This window comes from Lissotriton helveticus, chromosome 3_1 (assembly GCF_964261635.1).
Source record: "Lissotriton helveticus chromosome 3_1, aLisHel1.1, whole genome shotgun sequence".
In the NCBI taxonomy this organism is placed as follows: domain Eukaryota; kingdom Metazoa; phylum Chordata; class Amphibia; order Caudata; family Salamandridae; genus Lissotriton; species Lissotriton helveticus.
The window spans coordinates 59,756,545-59,777,456 of NC_136061.1; the positions used below are offsets into that span (position 1 = coordinate 59,756,545).

Here is a 20,912-nt window from a genome sequence, read left to right on the forward strand (position 1 = left end):
AGACCTGATACCATAGGGAAAAGGAGACTATCCACTCCCTGGTTCTCAGACAAACTTAAAGAACAATTAGTGGAAGTCAGACTTTTAGAGCGAAAATGGCGACGGAGCTATGGGAATGAAGCAAAGGAGATATATAAGAGTGCTAGGAGATTATATCATGCCTCTATTAAAACTGCAAAAATCAAGTATTTTACCTCCCGCATTGAAGCATCTAACAACAAACAAAAATAATTTTTTGAAGTCGTTAACAGCTTCACTAAGCCCAAAATTCTAACCCAAGAGATTCCACCTTCCCAGACTTTGTGCAATGATATAGCCAACTATTTTACCCAAAAAATAGACATCCTCACCAAAGACTTTCCCCAATTTGAGAAAGAAGAGCCTGGGGATGAAACGGATATGAACCTACATCAACCCAGCTGGGAAATCTTTAGCCACATTAGTCTAGAAGATTCCCTTCAGGGAATATCTGCCCTTAAATCAGGATCCCCTTTTGACCCCTGCCCCCCTTCATTGCTTAAATCCATAATACATAAGGTCAATCCATGTATTAATTCCATCATCAACTCGTCCCTCCAATCAGGGGAGATTCCCCCACAATGGAAGGTGGCGGCAGTGAGACCGCTGCAAAAAAAGGCTCTACAGGACCCTACAACCTTGTCCAATTTACGTCCCATTTCCCTTCTTCCTGCTATTTGCAAAATCACAGAATCTTAAGTCAACAAACAATTGATGGCATTTCTGGAAGAAAATGACATCTTGCATCCATGCCAAGCAGGCTTCAGGACCCACCACTCCACCGAATCTGCACTTCTGTCATCCACTGAAACCATTCGTGCTGCATTGGATCAGGGAAATATGGCTGTTCTGATCCTATTAGATCTCTCTGCAGCATTCAACATGGTTTCCCATTCTATCCTTTTACATTGCCTTGCTAATGCAGGCATAGCAGGAACCGTGTTCGAATGGTTTAAAAACTACCTGACGCACAGGCGTCAGATCGTGATGCTGGGCAATCTCTGCTCCGAAGAAAAAACTATGAAAACAGGGGTTCCGCAGGGTCAAGATTGAGCCCCACTTTGTTTAACCTATATAAGGACCCCCTATTAAAACTAATTTCTTCCTTTAACATTAGTACAATTGCCTACGCAGATGACACCCAGCTGGTTCTGACTCTTGATAAGAATCAATCTAATGCGGAACTGACATTGAGAGAATGCTTGTCAGCAACCTTTAAGTGGATGACACACAACCACTAAAAATGTAATTCGGCTAAAACAGAGATTGTGCCTTTTGGTCCTAACAACTGTTTCTCTCCGCAAGATTGGTGTCCCGAAAAGGTTGAAGCCCCCCCAAAGACTATTAATGCAGCACGTAACCTGGGCATTACATTTGACAATACCCTGTCATTCAACCAACAAGCCAAAGAAGTAGCAGGGGTATGTTTTAGTATCATTAGAGGTCTCAGAAAATTCTATGACCTTCTCCCTCTGAGTGCCAGACGAACGGTTGCTGTAGCACTAATAACATCTAGGCTGGATTATTGTAACAGTCTGTATGCAGGGCTAAACAAATCAGCCCTGCACAGAGTTCAAATGGTCCAGCACGCAGCCGCTAGGCTAGTCCTTAGACTGCCTAGAAAGTCCTCGGGCTCTGCAGCCTTAAATGCCTTACATCGGCTCCCAGTACATAAGCGCATCCTGTTTAAGGTTCTCACCATCACATACAGAGCCTTCCAGAATCAAGGCCCACTGTATTTGCGCAAGTACTTCAGACAATACCATCCGTCACGGGCACTCAGGTCCTCTACAGCAAATTTGCTCCATGTTCCCAGGTTTAGGATGATGACTAGAGGAGGAAAATCCATAGCAGTTATTGGCGCTAAGGCATGGAACAAATTACCTCCGTCCCTGCGTCAATCTGCAACAGAGCAAAACTTTAGAAAACTATTAAAAACATGGATCTATTCTCTGTCAGACTCCGGATGCATAGCGTTACTCTGATTCTCCCTGCAGACAGGTAGTTTTACCATTGATACTCCGCTCTTTACCGATAACTAGGAGTCGAAGCGCCAAGATGCTCCTTGGAGTGGTAGCGCGCTATACAAGTGCCATTTCACATCACAACACATCACAATATTTCACTATCATGTTTGATATTATCATCAAGAAAGCTTTAAATAGCAATTGGCAATTTTAAATACTGATCATAAATAGAATTGAGAATAATGAAGGAATCTTTTAATTGTGAAAAAGGACAACCGTTTTATTCATTAACTGTAAACCTTTGATTCTCTTCTAAATCAGTATATATGTTGTTGAGTACCTTTACTACTTTTGTCTATTCACAAAATCTGAATGAAAAGTTGCACATAAGTAAAGAATTACGTCTCCACCCTCTGAAAAGCAGGGGTGGAGCAAAAATGATAAGTGTACGTTACAACTGACTAAAAGAAACAGTAGTAACTCTAGCACCACACATGGCCAACCACTGCAAGGGCAACATCCTTTACGAGAGTTAAAAATATAAATGAATATAATTCAATTATATAGTATTTAAACAACCTGTTTTTTCATTCAAATGTTAATGTAACATTTCAATTCAATAACGATGATTAAATCACTTTTAATTACTTTTGTACATCACTTTTATTAATTAATATTGCATGCAAAAAACATTTTATTTAAACTTTAGCTGGAAATGTGTTTTGAATAATATATGTTTATGTTAAATAATTTTGTAAACTCATTTTCAATGTGTATTATGCATGTACTACAAACGAATGATAGATCACTCTTAATTTAATGCTGGATCAAATCTTTAATTAATTTAAATATATTACAATAAATTGTAAATATTTTTCTGGCGCTTACATTAAAAAATACATTCCTACTAAAGTAATATTTTGTTATGCACAAATAATTTTTAAACTTGAGGTATAGTATTCATCAAAAGTAATTTAATCATATTTTATCAAAATATGTTTTTACATTTAAAAAAATGTTAAAATAATTTCTGATCAAATAATAAAAATGTTTTATTTTTAGATATTTATTTTAACTTTAAATGATATCCATTTACATTGTAACTATTTTTAATATTTTGATTCAATTCAACATTATTTCCTATTGAGTTTTATGTAAAGTCCCAAGCTCCATTCATTTCTATGAGATGGTATTGCAGTACCAGTGGTTGGCTTATTCCCACTCTGAGTTGGAGTAATTTACTGATGTTTTTAATCCCTTTTGGGCTGTAATAACTTTAAAAGTTCACTTTGTGAATATCAATTGATTTACTCTTCTGTGGCTGGGTGCAGGCCCCTCCCTAAGCCCCTCCTGACCCTCCGTACATCGCTCCATACTGTTCGCTAAACCCTTCATATTGCATGGTATAGATGCCTTTTTTCAACCACTCCCCCTGGTCCCTCCCTCATTTACCATTAATTAGTAAACTAAGTGCTACATTTACAGGTGTGACGGATCTCCCCATAGGAATGATAGGAGAGGGGAAGCTGGAGATTTACATCTAGAGATTTGTTAAAAACATTTTACTAGGGAGGAGCTACGCTAGCAACCAAGATGGCCGCTTAGGCTCCCGGCTCCGCCGACCTCCGTCCCCCGCCGGATAATCCTGCTACAAATCCTGAATTTACACCCTGCCTCCGGCGTGTGAACTGCCGTGCTGTACTTTGGTGCGATCCCGGGACTTTTACCAGCTTGGTAGACGGAGTTACGTCGAGTTTTAGTTTGGGGCCTACACCAGCTTGTGAGCCGGGGACTCGAGTACTGGCCCATCCGGGTTCCAGTTGAATAACATCGGCCGTGGGTGATCGACAGGGTCCGGTCCTTGGATGTGGAAAACTTTCTAAGCCCGATTTTGACGGCGATTGTTGCTCTGGCCTACAATCGATGGAGGGTTGACGAGGCACGACTGTGGCCGTGGGCGGAGGTCCCTGACCCGGGGACCCGGTTTGCCGCTGCCGGTGTTTGCCGGGTCGGGGTCTTCGCTTGCGGTACTGGAGCCTGGATTGTGGTCTTGGTAAGCTCTCGATCTCCCTCCGTGACAGTCCGTTCCAAATTTGCCGATTCCCCCCGGGACCGGGGCCTCTGGGGGGACGCGAACATGGTTGTCTCGGAACAAAATCTGGAGGGACGGACTGACTCTGAACCGTCGATACGGACTGTACTGGCAGCTATTGGGGCACTACATTCCCATGTGGAGTCCATTGTCCAGAAAATGATTGCGGTCACACACGGACATGGGCATGTGGGACCGGACCCTGATCCGTTTCAATATCCTGATCGGCCTATACCACCCACGGAGTTCCTTGTGACGGCAGTGGGCCCTGTACCACGAGGGGTGTCGGAGCTTCATGGCAGTGTGATGGCCGATGACCGAATACTCGATGCTCTCTACGGATTGCCAAGCCCACCATCATTGCCTACTGGGTGTGGATTAATTGGTGCTTCCCATCTGGATACTCTTGGTGGGAACTATCTTCGGAACGAAATAGTGTTTTTCCCCTCTCCGACACCTTTACTACAATTGCGGAGACAACGACGTTGGGTGCTCATGTCGATGAGGGTCATCGTGGATGCCGACAGAGTTTCCAGTGAATTTAAAACTTTGCCTCGCCTCGGTAGTAACTTTGCTGAACTGTTTCTACATTTTGATTATCCTGCGGAGGCGACAGCCTGTCCGGAAGGGGCTTGCACAACTGATCCGAAGGGTCAAGGATGAGACTGATTGTTGGGGCTTGGTACCATGGGCTTTCTGAAGTGGGATTCGTTACCATTGTATTTACGGGAGGTCGGGTGGTGATTACTGTTTCCCCTGTTTAGTTTTAATATCGCTTCTTAATGGAGTTCTGTGTTTTATTCTCGGAGATTCTTGGTTCTGGCGGGGAGCAGGGGGACCGGGGGCCCGTACTGAGAGGTCCTCCTCCACATTTACTATATTTAGTATTTAGTTAGATGGGGCGACAGGCACACTGCTAGTTGGGGATAGGCGCAAGCCATATGCAGGGGTGCAGGGTGGGGGAGGGGTGTTTGTCTGTTAGTGTTTGTAGTTTTTATGTTTGAAATCCTTCAAAATCCTGATATAGGTGGTCTTATTGAGGCGCGAATTTGTATTTTGGGGTTGATGGGTTCTGGTGGAGGTATTACTTGCATGAGTTAGCCAATTGTTGCGTAATTCATTATTGTATTCGAAATGCGGCTGTAGTCTTGTACCCTTTTATTGCTGCACCTTTCCCCCTCCCTTCTACTCTGGACTGCTACTCAATGTTTATCCTGTTTCCTGGGGAGGTGGGGTTGGTGGTAGGCATTTGTTTGATTATCCTGAACGTAGAACGGCCGCATACTTGACGTAGCTTATGAGCAGGCTTTATTGATAGTTCTCCATCCATTATGCACTGTATGTATATTGCTTATCCTTTCATTCCGCGATGTAAGTCACCTGTTATTGTTTGTCTTTTTCTTGTTTCTTCTCTAAAAAGATTTTAAAAAAACAAAAAAAACATTTTACTACTGTACTCACTTCCGTATCATTTTTTTAATGAATGTATTTTTCTAAATTGGTTTGGGATTTTTCTTGTGTTGTGTTTTCACTTTATTACTGTTTGTTTGCTTCTTAAATATTTTACACTTTGCCTCAAAGTTCAACCTTAATGCTTTGTGACAAGTTACCAGAGGGTTAGGCACAGGTTTATTTATTTGCTTTTATGGTTCATCCTGGCAATGATTTCCGCATTCAAAGGAACTAAACTTGCATTGGCATTGTGTTTTCCTTTTTTTCCTTTCAGCCCCATCAATCAGAATTTCCTAACTCTTAGCTCTCCATTGGAACTAGTCTAGCTAACCTTTCATCTGCTACTTTTTCTATTGTTGTCTGTAAAGCACACTAATGGCTTTTAGGCATAAGGAATGTCTCCTCAGGTTGCTGGCACTGCTTTGGCAACACAGCAGGACAGTACCTCTTAGTCCAGCCAGAGGATGTGATTGAAAGAGAGGAGAATAAGCAGACCATGAGTTTTCCAGGCTCTGGCAGTCTGAAATGTTCTCTCTGGAATACTGGGAAGCCGTATAAGACCATGTTTAGTCCCTGGTGATTTAACCCCTTCGACGCTCATGACCAGCTGGGCTCGTCATGAGGTAGCCTCCTCGCACGCTCATGACGAGCCCAGCTCGTCATGTAAAGTGCGCTTTCGCAAAATCCAGCGTACGGGGGGAAATCATGCCGCACGCATGCGGTTAAGAACTTTGACCTGGTGTCCTGCTGCTCCCTTGCAGTGAGACACAGTGCAAGCCGCGGCACATCATCATATTCTGAGGACACGTGCTCCAGAAATATTTGAGTTATGCCCACTCGTGGCAGAGTCCACAGATACGATCACATGATCATAATCGGTGCCAATTCCACCCTGGTCTACCCAAGCATGAAGTGGTTCAAAAAGGTAGCCTCTCTGGACTTCACAGGTTCCTGGTCAAGTATTCAGATCTGGCACAGAAGAAGCCCTTCCCTCTGATATTTCTTTTCATACAATTAACACACAGGGACGACAGGTGTACAGTGGAATGACTGGGATAGAACAATCAGCTTAAACACATAGGGCGTTGCTCGCATTATTATGTAGAGAGTATTCGGCCTGGAACTGCATGCAAGACTGTACTACAGGGCCTGGAGAAGCAAAAAAGATAGGGCCTTATTCACAAAGATAAACTTACAATTTTGTCTAAGTTTACTATTTTGTTTCCATTACAAATTATGAGTTAATAGTAAGTTTGCTACTACAGAGATGCCGCAGTGAGGGGGGAGAACTCGGCAAATATAAAAATAGGGCATTATTTTTACATTTCTATTTTGTTGACCTCTGTGTATCTATGCACTCACAAGATTTTAGCGCAACTTATGTCGGAATTTTCCTTGGTATCACTGCAGACATATTTAGGTCTAGATTTGCATTGTGTGCTGGTGCACTTCAGGCAACCAAGCGCCAACCGGACTCCTTGCACAGTGGTGCAAGGGTACCTTCATTACAAGGAGAATTGCTTTTGTGCAAGAATGGAATACTTTCAGGCACAAAAACAATCTCTTGAGGCATTATCCTCTGTCTATGTGTTCTTCAGATTGCAGCACACATGGAAAAAGGAAATAACGAGGAGAAAAAAAAGAAATTTGTCCTCGTTACGCCATCATCTGGCAATCGTGTTGATTTCATACACTCCCTGGTTTACAAAGCTTTGTAAATCTGGGATTGCGTGAAATCCATGGGTGGATGCATGTTGCACCCATGGAACACCTCCCAGAATGAAACTGAATGTAATGCAGTGCAATCCGCTGCATTGCGCTACATTATTTTTTGCCCAAGGCGGCGCAAATCACACCCCCTTGTGTGGCTTTGTAAAAATATATATGCATTTTGCGTCAGGAATGTGCCACAAAAATGGTGAAACCATGATGCAAAATGTTAGTAAATCTGGCTTTTACTTTCCTTAAATCTTCATCTGAATACCCAATAAATGTTTGACAGATCTCTCCTTTAAGATAATACCTTTATCTCCATAATACAAAATGTAATATTTTATTTAAATCTGGTTACCAAATAGCACTCTCCTATAAGTATCAGATGGGAAGTCATTTTTATGAGCATAATATCTCAAAAACTTCGCTGCTCCTAGGGGCCAGGCACACGCTAAACAAACACCCAAAATAAAATAAAATAAATGTTATGGCAGTACTCCTATAAAGATAAAACAAACATCAGAAAACTGGATGGTCAAGTTTTTTCTGTTGCAAGATAAGCATTTTCAAACTGTTAACATCTAAATGAACCGTACTGTTTCTAAAGAAATACCCACAGCACAGACCTATGTCAGGGAAATCTTGCCATGAACATGGTGAACAACAGGCCAAACCCTAGCTTGCATAATACGAAAATGGAAGTTAAATCCTAAATTAAACAAGTCAAAAAATAGTTGGGAAATTGTCAATAGCAATACATGTTTTAGCATAATTAAATGTAAATAAAAACCAATATTAATATCTGCAGTACAATTAAGACATATTTTTTATCACCAACATATAATCCAGTACTTTGTCTCAAAAGTGGTAACATTCTTAGTATTCCAATTATCAGCAATGATGCTTTGAGTGGGATCTAGACAGTTGGGAAGCTTTTTGAAGCTATTGGGCATTAACCCTCATTGTCTCTGTGTGAGACTGAATTAAAAAAAAAAACATAGAAATGTTTAGTAGCAAATTTCAGTATTCCAATATAGTCCTAAATTTATAGACAAAATATGGCAATCATCCGCAGCATACTAGGACACTTTGACTTCTAAGAAATACTCAGGGCTCAGAGATGGTTTTCAAAATTTCTCCAGACTACCAGGCCAGATCCACCAAGGCTTACCTTGCTGTAGAATTTTCCCGAATGACTTGTTGTGGCTGGTGCAGTTCCACCTCCTAGACCTGAACTGGTGCTGGCACTCCCGCACTCCGAGCTTTGCTCCCTTGGCAACCTCGTTAACGATCTCAGGTTCCGTCTGACAAAGTTCGGCCTGCTTCCCGGCTAGCCGCTTAGTCTTCCGACAAATGCTGTTAGGGTCCATCACCAGGGGGCTTCCAACTGCCCTGTGAAGACAAGGCAAAAAGGAAGCAAGGGAGGAAGCGAAAACAGGTGTACATTGGCATTTCTGACTACCAAGCCCCACACCTAGCCAGCCATTCATTGATGTATTTGAAATAATGGAAAACAAAAACTCAGAAGCCACATTGGAGGAAACAAAATCATGGAAAACCAATTTCAAGGAAAAACAAATTTAAAGAAATGCAAATCAATCAAAAAATAAAGGAAACATTTTAAAAGGAAAAATTATTTGAAGGAAAAATATAATATTATGTTAAAGTGGGTGATTAGGAGTTTTGGGCGTCAGGGGTGGGTGCAGTATAGGCATTGGATTAGGTTTTTATAGTTCAGCGATGGTGGAGTTTAGGGTTTTTAGGTTTTGTTGATAGGTAGTGTTTAGGAATTATGAAGGATTTCTAGAGGTCGGAAAGAGTGAAGCTATGGAATAGTGAGGGCCTTAGGGGTCAGGGAATTGGTAGAGTTTACGACTAGAAAATGTTTTTGGGTTCAGGAATAGGTGGAGTTTAGGATGATGGGGGGTTTATGGGTTCAGGGATGGGCAGTATTGAGAAAAAAAATGTTTTTTAGGGTTTATGGGTGAGTGGAATTTAGAGATGGTAAGGGAGTTTTAGATGGGTAGTGTTTAGGGGTGGTGACAGTTTGCTTTAAGTTTCAGGGTTGGCTGGAGTTTAGGGGCTAGTGAGTGGTTTTAAAGTTTCATGGATAGGTGGTGTTTTTATTGCAGGTTGGGGTTTTTAAGGTTCAGGAATGGGTGGAGTTTGGGACTCATGAGGGGTTTTAGGGTTCAGGAGGGTGATATGTAGGAGGGGGAAGGGGTTTACGAGTTTAGAGATGGTGGGAGTTTAAGGGCCAGGTATGGGTGTAGTTTAGGTGTGGTGAGGAATTTTTAGGTGACAGGGGTAAATGGTGTTTATGGGCTGGGAGGGGATATGGATAAATGGTGGTTAGGGATGGTGAGGGGTCAGTGAATTAAACACATCAAAAGTAATTGTTTGACAGTGTAAAAGATACAAATCCAAAATAAATTCCTCTGAGGAAAATCACTGAAATAGATTCATTCATAAATACCTCTGACAAAAAAGTTTCTGAAAATAAGACTTGTAACCCTTGCATTTACAATATATAGCATGCTAAAACCAGTTTTGAATGAAGAATTAGTTTCTTTGAAATGGTAAATGCCATTCATCTTGTAAAATTTTCTTAAATAGTTTAGGTGAAATGGTTTATTGGTAATGGTATTCCATGAAATAGTGTTTCTATGAAATCTTATACAACCACAATTCAGACGTTCAGATGCATGTTTTCCACTGTCATCCACAGGGTGAGAAACTTGCCAGCAGTGCTCTAGGATGAGCAAACTAATAAAAGATACCTTCCCAGTCTTACTTGGTTTAAGTAGTTTATGGAAACTTGAGTGTTATGCAGCTTAATTCTAAGGTGAAAGTCTAGGAAAAAGCAACATCTGGAATCCAATGTAGAATATGGGGGAAATTAAAATGTGTAGTCAAATTCCTCGTAAAGAATAAAATGAGGCGACAAAACATTTGGAATGTGTCATCCTATCTGTGATACATGGGATACTTACCACGATTAAAAAGTCTCAGGAGAAGCTCTGTAAAGTAAGAGAACACTGGGACTCGCTATGTCCTGGTAAAGCATAAGAAAGTATTGCTTTATTCTGTATAATATGATGTGCCCTCTCTTCCGTAGAATCACCTGTATCTTGCCATGCAGCATTCCGACCATACCTGGTGTAAATACCCCATCTGAGCCCTTAATAGCTCTAATATAAAGCATACTTTGTGGAATTGTATCCTATGATGCTATAACACTTGAGACATAGGGGCCAATGTGTGAGCTTTTATTTATCAACATATTATAATGTATGTAAGTGTACACAATGCAGTCTACCATTAGAAAAATGTCATCAGGCCATTGACATTGGGTCAAATAGACTCTTCGTTCTCACAGAGAATATGCAACTTTTCAAGAGACAAATATAACATATCCTTGTAGGCTGATATTACTGTATCACAATTAGTGCCCGCCTACAAATAGCACTATACCGACTAAACACCAGCATCGGGACAGGTAGTTGTCCATCCGCCCATAGTTGGTAGGTATAGGCAAACACAGCTCTACCTATTTCACAGCAGTAAGCTGGCATCAGCATATTTGGAGCATCCCTTTGGACCTCATACACAAACACTCCCCACATAGGCAACACTATAAATCTGTGCTCTGTGAACCATGCGCAACCAATTCAGTAGCCTATTACTAAAATCTGGTCAGCATACACAAACCGGTCTGGATCTCTTTATGTGCTTCCCTACATACTTAGGCACAGCCAGGTCACCCCGTCAAGGCTGGAGCACCCATCAGTACCTCATATAAAACACCCAAACACTTCTCACATAGGGCACTCTGTGATCCAGACTCTACCATCCACACAGCAGAGAGTACTTCTACTTGAGTACCCGGAAGCACCTCTTGGAGCCATTAAGGGTATGAGGTGCCATGAAAATGTCGGACTGAAATACAGTAGAATCCTTTCAATTCAACACAATGTAATTATAGTACCTAAGTATGCATGTTTGCAAAAGCATGTACTGAGCCATGGTGTTGCCAGGAACATAAGAGGCATTGGTAACTGTGTCTTTCACACTTTCTAGTAAAACCCAACTTGGGCCCCCATTAGGATGGCGGGCGGGCAAAGCCATCAAAATAATGGGGCATATTTACAAGACCCTAATGCCACCGGATCGTCACTTTTTTTTACGGTCACTGGCATTACGCCATTCTCCATATTTACAAGGTGGCACTAAACCACTTAACGTGCGTTAATGCCACCTTGTAAATATTCCCCTTTCCACAGCAGTCCGCTACGGCAAATGGCATCATAAAGAAATGGCTGTGTCAAATGTGCACCATCCTAAGAATCAATATCACAAGGTTGTAATCTGATAATCGCATTCGGACAATAACATTGAGTAATACAGGACACAAGAAATGGTCGCAATCCCTCGTAGTTAAAGAGTCTTCTCTGTCTTTTTATTCTTCAATACATCATATAGAAAACAGCAGCTTCAATTCATAAAGCAAGGAACAGCCGACACGTGTTTCGTAAGTACTAGATGAGTACTAACAACTTTTTCAAGGCTGAAGAAGAATATACAGAAGATATATAAGGAAGTCTGGTACAATAGAACGCCGACGTCTGTATGGCTCCAGAAGAAGCTGAGGGGTTAATTGTCAGCTCTTCACACCTTACGTCCAAAAAATTCAACGTGTTAATTAACCCAAAGTCAATGAGTCTCAGGATAAGGTATATCCAGAGGTTTGTATCACGTATAATCTGTCAGGTGTGAGTTAGCACAAATTCTGCCCGCAGTCCGGAAGAATATGTCAAAGTACAGTTTCGTAAAAATCGGAGTTTTCAGGCTTGAGTAATCTATTATAGTGATTCAAAAAGTCCAAGAAAAGGCAAGCAGTCTAGCCATTAGAAGTGTCGGAGCGGGGCTCAGAACGAAGGTCCAGGTATTCCAATCCAATACCTGAGTTAAGAGTGGCGGCGTCCCATACGGTCGGAAGCCAATTCAACACAATGTAATTATAGTACCTAAGTATGCATGTTTGCAAAAGCATGTACTGAGCCATGGTGTTGCCAGGAACATAAGGGGCATTGGTAACTGTGTCTTTCACACTTTCTAGTTAAACCCAACTTGGGCCCCCATTAGGATGGCGGCCGGGCAAAGCCATCAAAATAATGGGGCATATTTACCAGACCCTAATGCCACCGGATCGTCACTTTTTTTTACGGTCACTGGCATTACGCCATTCTCCATATTTACAAGGTGGCACTAAACCACTTAACGTGCGTTAATGCCACCTTGTAAATATTCCCCTTTCCACAGCAGTCCGCTACGGCAAATGGGCAGGCAAAAAAATTCTGTTAGCACCTTTCCCCTGAGGCGGAAGCCGGGGGCGCTCTTTCTTTACCCTCTTGTATCGATCTACACGGAGTGTATTATACTTACTTTGCACTTATTTTTAAGCTGTGTAAATATTTTACTGGGCGCATTTTTAAAAATATATTTTGCTATAACAAGACCCACAGGACCTTACTCATTGCCTGTTCTACCGGCGCAGCCCGACTGAAGCGCTGACGCCGGTAGTCGCGGATATTACCGCCGCCGCCATCTTGGGGAAGGCAGGAAGGGTAGCGGTCCAGCTTCTGGACTAATTCCCGCCCTCCCGCCTTATTTAAGGTTTGCTCATTTGAGATTCATGCAAATTCTGTTAGCACCTTTCCCCTGAGGCGGAAGCCGGGGGCGCTCTTTCTTTACCCTCTTGTATCGATCTACACGGAGTGTATTATACTTACTTTGCACTTATTTTTAAGCTGTGTAAATATTTTACTGGGCGCATTTTTAAAAATATATTTTGCTATAACAAGACCCACAGGACCTTACTCATTGCCTGTTCTACCGGCGCAGCCCGACTGAAGCGCTGACGCCGGTAGTCGCGGATATTACCGCCGCCGCCATCTTGGGGAAGGCAGGAAGGGTAGCGGTCCAGCTTCTGGACTAATTCCCGCCCTCCCGCCTTATTTAAGGTTTGCTCATTTGAGATTCATGCAAATTCTGTTAGCACCTTTCCCCTGAGGCGGAAGCCGGGGGCGCTCTTTCTTTACCCTCTTGTATCGATCTACACGGAGTGTATTATACTTACTTTGCACTTATTTTTAAGCTGTGTAAATATTTTACTGGGCGCATTTTTAAAAATATATTTTGCTATAACAAGACCCACAGGACCTTACTCATTGCCTGTTCTACCGGCGCAGCCCGACTGAAGCGCTGACGCCGGTAGTCGCGGATATTACCGCCGCCGCCATCTTGGGGAAGGCAGGAAGGGTAGCGGTCCAGTTTCTGGACTAATTCCCGCCCTCCTGTCATGCTTATAAACAACTACCCATCCCGTCCGCGCAGCGGGCGGGCGCAGCGGGCGCGCCGATGGCGCGCCGAAGGCGCGCCTAAGGCAAGCCCGTCTGCGCCCGTCCGCGCCGGGCACGGGCCGAGGGCCAGTCCCCCTGCTCATGCCACCACCAACAACCGCGTCTGCTGGTCTAGAGAGCAACTCTTACATATCGGATTAAGCTCCTGTGTTACTGATGTACGCTGCATCCCTGAAAATTTAGATGGCCATTCTTTCTTATGCTCTCAGTGCAATTTCGTTCTCCCCCCATGGTGCGAACTTACACCGCCCCCACCCCCTGCTTCGACGGCTCATCCTTTAAAAGCAGCGTTGATCAATTGCAGATCCCTCCCCCGTCACGCCAACGAAATTTGGTCAAACGTCACTACTTATAACTGGGATATTCTATTTCTAACGGAGTCCTGGACCAAGGACACCTCTAAACCTGACATTTACTTGGCCACCCCCCCGGACTATCGCTTCCTGGGCATCAACCGAGAAGGTAAAACTGGGGGAGGACTTGCCATCATGTTTAAATCCCACTTCAATATTTCCATAAAAAAACTTACCAATATTGGCCTGATTAAAGCTTTGTACTTCTCGATTGCTAATTCTGCATCTGTTTACCTTACTGGTGTTCTAGTATATAACCCTCCAAAAGCATCCCCTTCCTCATTAACGCAACTGGTCCACATTTTAACCGATCTGTCTCTCAAGCATCCGCACTTTATAGTATTAGGCGATTTTAATTTACATGTTGAGGATCCCACCTGCACTCCAGCCACTCGGTTCCTCGAATCTCTTCAAAATCTGAACCTAACACAATTAATCCAAGGTCCGACACATGAGGCGGGCCATACATTGGACTTAATTTTCTCCAATCTTCCAGGGACTGTCGCCTATCCCCCCCTGCCCCTCACTTGGACTGACCATTACCTTCTCTCGTTCGATATCCTTCTTCCGCAGTCCCCTATCTCAGCGACTCTGAGCACTGACTTTAGGAGAAAGTGGCATAAAATTACATGCTCGGCCCTGGAGCCAGTATTCAGTTGCCCTCTGGAGCCTCACATAGATAATTTAGATGCTAATGTTTTTAAACTCAATGCCGCCCTATTATCTGCGATTGACAATATTGCCCCATTACTACCGGTTTCTTCGGCTAGATCTCGTCCCTCCGCTCCTTGGTTTTCTGAGACCTTACGGGAAGAAAAAAGTCGCTGCAAAAAACTAGAACGAAGCTGGAGACGGTCATATGACTCAGAGGCGAAAACTATATATAAAACAGCCTTGAAGCAATTCTCTAAGCTCAAAAAAACGGCCATGAAAGAGTTCTTCACCTTGCAAATTAAAGATGCTGACAATTCGGCAAAAACTTTGTTTAAAATTGTAAAAGATTTCATCAATCCCCCCGCAACTACCCCTAACAATGTTGCCAGCCAGTCCCTCTGTGATGGACTATCCGATTTCTTCGAGGACAAAATTGAGAAGATATCTTCTTCTTTTCGCCCTGTGGTGGCGTCTGAGCACCCTCATCTTCATACATCAATTAAACTTGACACCGCCCCTACTTTATTGGCATTCAAGGATCTCTCCTCTGATCTTGCTCTAAAACTTATCTTACAATGCAAATCCGGCTCCCCCTTGGACCCGGTTCCCCCTAAGATCATGACTGACCTAGCCACCCTACTATTAAAGCCACTGACTTCCCTTTGGAATGCCTCCTTACAGCTAGGCCAATTCCCCTCGGCTTGGAAAGAAGCCTTGCTTGTGCCTATCTTAAAGAAATCAGATGCTGATCCTACTCAATCCTGCAACTATCGGCCTATCTCCCTCCTCCCTAAACCAGCGAAGGTTTTGGAGAAGGCCGTCCAACTTCAACCGGCAGAATATCTCCAAACTAATTCTCTGCTCCACGACTCCCAGTCCGGTTTCCGTGCTGGCTTTAGCACGGAAACTGCATTACTGGAGGTTTCTGAGACTGTTCGAGAGTGTGTGGACAGGGGCGAGGAGGCCATGTTGGTCCTCCTCGACCTGTCCGCCGCTTTCGATACGGTGTCTCATCAAATACTTCTAGCCCGATTGGAGCAGATTGGACTGGGTGGTGCTGCACTATCCTGGATCACCTCTTTTCTCCAGGGCCGATCACAGAGGGTTTTTCTTAGACCTTTTAAATCAGGGCCCAAACCTCTTATATGTGGAGTTCCTCAGGGCTCAGCATTGAGTCCTCTGTTTTTTAATGTCTACCTAGCCCCGCTGGCCAGAGTTGTAGAGGCATGTGGAGTCAGGGTGATCTCATACGCTGATGATACTCAGCTGATATTCTCCTTTAGAGATCACTCTGACTCCAGCCTCTCCAGTTTCCGCCACTGTTTGGGAGAAATCTGCTCTTGGATGGCTACGAACCACCTTCGTCTGAATGCGGATAAGACGGAAGTTTTGTTTTTTAATCAAAAAATGACTATTCCCCCCTCTCTGTGGTGGCCTTCGGTTCTTAACCCTCCTCCTATTCCGGTGCACACTGCCCGTAACCTGGGATTCCAGTTTGATGACACGCTCTCCTGCGGCCCGCAAATTAATAAAGTCACGGCTGCCTGCTTTGGTAAGATAAAAATGATGAAAAAATGTTTTCCATTCTTGCCAATGGATGCGCGTAGAACAGTCACTCAGGCGCTAATAACGTCCCATTTGGACTATGCCAACAGTCTTTATGCTGGGGCCCCTCTGTACCTAATTGAACGCCTTCAAGCAGTTCAAAACGCGGCAGCCAGACTGATTGGCAACATCCCTTTTCGACATTCGATTTCTATGTTTCGCAAAAAGCTCCATTGGCTTCCCATAGCCTCTCGGATTAAGTTTAAAATACTTACTCTTGTTTTCCGTGCTCTCAACGGTACTGGCCCAGATTACCTGAGAAAGAGACTCACATTATCTCATTCTGTGAGAGATTTACGTTCCAACAGCCTACGCCTTCTGGTGGTGCCACGCTTCTGCCGCGCTCGAATGGGCGGCAGAGCTTTTGCTGTCCTTGCTGCGAAACACTGGAACGGCCTCCCCCTGGACCTTAGATTTGCCTCATCTGAAGCACAATTTCATAACCGCCTGAAAACTTGGCTATTCTCCTCATCTTAGATTTTCTCCGTATCTCTGCTGACAGTTTTTTAGCGCCGGGACACCTCCGACGGAGGTAGCTGCGCGCTTTATAAGAGCCATAAATAAATAAATAAAATAAATAAATAAATGAGTTCCTGTGGGTATTCCACTGCCATACCCATTACTTTTTGAATCGGTGCCAGATTTACAATGCTGGGGCATCGCCAAAAACTAAGGCCAGGTAATACCTGGGCTTAGGATGTCGATATGAAGAAAAATTATTAATTTCTTCTTGGTTGTGCTCTTTCTACATGTGCTGCATTCTGTAGCATACACAGAAAGAGAAAATCACCATTATTTGGCACATCAACAATCACCCCTTCAGCGCAGGCATCCTTGTGCATGGCGGCAGAGTACCTGCGCTGGCGCTAGGCAGATTTTTTAGCTCCAGAGCTAGTGCTGTATTTTTGTAAACATGGCGCATCCCTGTGTTTTAAAAATGTCGGAGCACGGCGTTGCCAAATTTGGCATAACACCATGCGCCGGCATTTTCTTTCAAATATCTACCAATCCACATTCTTATCTCTTTCCATTGCCCCTTTAACCCCTCTCATGCACCTTGCTTGTTGTATAATATATTTTAACATTATATGCCAGCGTAATTGTTGAAAAATGTGAAGCACACCCCACTCTCAATCTTACTAATCAAGCTACGCTCCTGGTTGTGAGCCCCATCCATCTAAAATAAGCCCGCAGAACTATGCCAGTCTGTTTGCAGGTTAGCGTGGTCAGAGACGTTAGAGCTGACTTCTCAAGAATCTGGATGCAAATCAGTTGGTATTCTTGCCTAGAGCTGTGATGGATGTAAAAATCCTTTCCAGTGCAAAAAAAATACTAATTGTCGAGGATGCGCAAATATCCTGTATGATGTATACTAGTGAGGCAAATTGTGGAGAACACAGAAATGAAGGTCTGTGAAGGCCAGCAGGCATACATTTGCAAAGAGCTGTGATTGCTGCCCTTGTCCCTCTGGGACAGGAGCTGCAGTCAAAAATAAAATTTGACAGGATACGAAGGGGCAATGCTGTCTGCTCCCCCAGTGCCTGAGGCCTAACGTCCGAAGATGCAAGCCGTCCCTCACAGAAAGCTTCACCCTTGAGGCGGGACGCTGCCCCTTGTCCGTGTTGGTACTACATTAATGCTTGGTATGGGGAAGTACGAAATTGCATATTTTTTTGCAAACCTTCTTAAAATTCCATGAAATGTTCACAATATTGCTCTTTTTTTGTAACATGCTGTTTGTTAGTATCGCATGTGAGTTAATTAACGCTCACATTGCTGAAAAAAATCGTAAGATAATGGTAATTAGACTTGTATGAGTAGAAAATGTCTCTCAGCAAGGTATTTTGTTTGCAGATAAGTTTCTCGCGTGTATCTGGTCAACCTTTTTTTACGTGAGTTGAGTTGTCCCAAAAAAGTTATGCAAAATGTAGACAATTTAAAAAAAATTTTTTTTAATTTTTATAAAGACCTTTATTGTACACGTCTGTAATAACACAGGTTATGGCCTACAACCACTGGGGCCGGCCACATTATTTACAGTTTCTTCTCAACGCTATGTTGCTAACACAGCCCGTCAGCCGACATCCCTGAGGTCCAGCGGCGTTTCCAAGAAAGGTGAACATAATTTACTCAATGGGCATGTCGGACCATCGAGAGGCCTGTTATTTTCTCATTTCAGTCTGTCTTTCTTGCTGTAAAATGTATTTAAAACTCGTAACAAACTAACACGTCAACATTCAGCACGACATTAGTTCCATCAGGGGTATGAGTTGATCCACGCCTGGGATCAGAGTTTACCCACCTTGCAATGTGTGTGAGGTCTCACCATGCCCTTTAACTTGGTCCAGAGGTATTCTTATCATTCCCACTCCCCCTCTATCTCCACATCAGAACTGGTACCGTCGTCTTCCGGCAGAGGATCACATAGGTCACCCCTGTATGAATTCCAGAAGGACCATACCTTGTTCCATTTACGCGGACATGCCCTATTTACATACACTGTCCGCTCCGTAAACATTAATAAATCCATGTTCCTGCTCCATTGTGCCACCGTGGGCAGCTCCGGAGATCCCCATTTTTGCGCTATGTCCCGTTTCGCTACCATCAGGGCCAAAGTACCCCATATCAGCCCGTACCTGGACAGATCATTTGGCTCCCAGACGTTTAACAGACATTTACGTGGTTCAGGAGTCAACGATACCCCCAGCGTTTGCGACACTGTGCGCATTACTTGACGCCAGTAGGCGGTGATTAGTGGACAATCCCAAAGGGTATGAAATAGTGTACCTTCTTCCCCACAACCCCGAAGACAGTAGGGGTGCGTAGCTCCTTGTAGTTTATGTAGTGTGGTTCTCGTATAATATATACGTGTAGGATTTTTAGTTGGATTAGCTTGAGCTTGGCCGAGATTCCCACCTCCCTTGGGGATGCCAGCGCCTTGTTCCACTCCGTCTCATCCATGTCCCCTAGTTCATCCACCCATTTTCCGCGCAGTTTCAGTGTAGGGTCCGGTTGGTTGTTGGGCAGTTTTTTGTAGGTAAGGGAGGTGGCACTGTGTTGCATATAATCTGTGAGCAGTCTATCCTCTAACGGGGAGTATTCCGGGACCTCACTGTCCAGTGGTATCGCCTGCAGTAATGCGTGTCTTATCTGCACATACCTATAGGTTTCATTGGGGCCTAAATCATACTGTTGCTGAAGAAGGGAGAACGGGACCACCGTTCCTTTGTCCCATAGGTCTCCCACCGTAGATATGCCAATGTTGTCCCATTGTGTAAACCCTTTACTCTTTCTCAACTGTCCCAATGCCTTAGTGTCCTAGAGCGGAGTAAGCTTAGTAATGGTATCCTTCCACCCCAGCTTCGCCTGTGCCACATGCCACAGCATGGCTGTGTGTTTCGTGGGTCCTATCAGTCTAGCCACCTGACCTCTGTTGTAGAGCACTGAAAGCATACTGTCCATGCCCAGCTGAGTCCTATCCGCCCTGTACGCCGGGTCATCTCGTGGCGCGTGTATCCACTGGTTGATGATTTTTAGTTGGGCGGCCCAGTAGTACAACTGCAGATTTGGCAAAGTAATCCCCTCCTCGTACCAACTTCTGGTCAGCTTGACATGGGCAATACGCGCCGGTTTGTTGTTCCAGAGCAAGTTGGACACCAAGGCTGTTACCTGTCGGAAATAACTCGGCGGGACAGGGTAGGGTGAGTTTTCCAGTATATATAGGCATCTCGGGAGTGCCATCATTTTAAAAAAGTGCCGCTCTACCAAGGAGCGTCAATGGCAACGAAGCCCAGTGTTTGACGTCAGTTCGGAGCCGGGTCATGGGTGGAGTCAAATTTGTTTTGATAAAGTTTGCTTGTTTGTCAGTTACGTGAATGCCAAGGTATTTAAAGGATGATGTAGTCAGTTGCAGCCGGCATTGTACGTTGAGCTGCGGCGCGAGCCCCCTAAGTACGTAAAGGATGGACTTTGACCAATTAAGAGTATAACCCGAGGACGTCCCATAGTTGTCACATAAGGCCAGTAGGGCTGGTACACTTCTTTCTGGGTCCGTCAGGTATACCAACATATCGTCGGCATATAAGGACACACGGTCCTCCCATCCCTCCCTCCAGCTAATGCCTCTTAATAACGGTGTATTCCTGATCAATGTCGCCAGTGGTTCCAAGACCAGGGCAAACAATAAGGGGGAGAGGGGACAGCCCTGTCGGGTCCCTCTTGCCAGGTGTATCGTGCATGAGATGTGACCGTTGGCTGTAATGTGAGCGACCGGATTAGCGGTATACACCCGTTACAACGGATCTTTTACTCCGCAGACCCATTACAACGCGACCATTACTCCGCATACCATTACAACGCATTGCGCTGGGGGGCGCTCTAGGATAGGGAATAAGTATAATTTACTATCCAACACCTTCCCTAGGGTCCACGGGGACTGGAGTTAGAATAGTAAATTATACTTACCACTATCCAGCGCCCCAAGGCGCTATGCGTTGTAACGGTATGCGGAGTAAAAGTCGCGTTGTAATGGTCTGCGGAGTAAAAGTATGCGTTATAACGTCATACATCCGGATTAGCATATAAGAGACGTACCCAGGCTATGAACTTGGGGCCGAAACCCATACGTGTCAGGACT

General features: G+C 44.0%; 1 protein-coding gene and 1 long non-coding RNA gene across 10 annotated transcripts in view; one reads left to right on the forward strand and one right to left on the reverse strand.

The window, feature by feature from the left end:
* LOC144822101 (uncharacterized) overlaps nt 1–20,912 on the forward strand; it is a 1,825,698-nt gene that overhangs the window by 508,152 nt on the left and 1,296,634 nt on the right. The window lies entirely within an intron of this gene.
* Nucleotides 1–20,912, reverse strand: part of WNT6 (Wnt family member 6) — a 657,721-nt gene that overhangs the window by 332,642 nt on the left and 304,167 nt on the right. Inside the window, exon 2 of the mRNA XM_078679225.1 lies at nt 8,414–8,634. Within this exon, the coding sequence (XP_078535351.1) occupies nt 8,414–8,634 (221 nt within the window). The remainder of the gene's footprint in view (nt 1–8,413; nt 8,635–20,912) is intronic.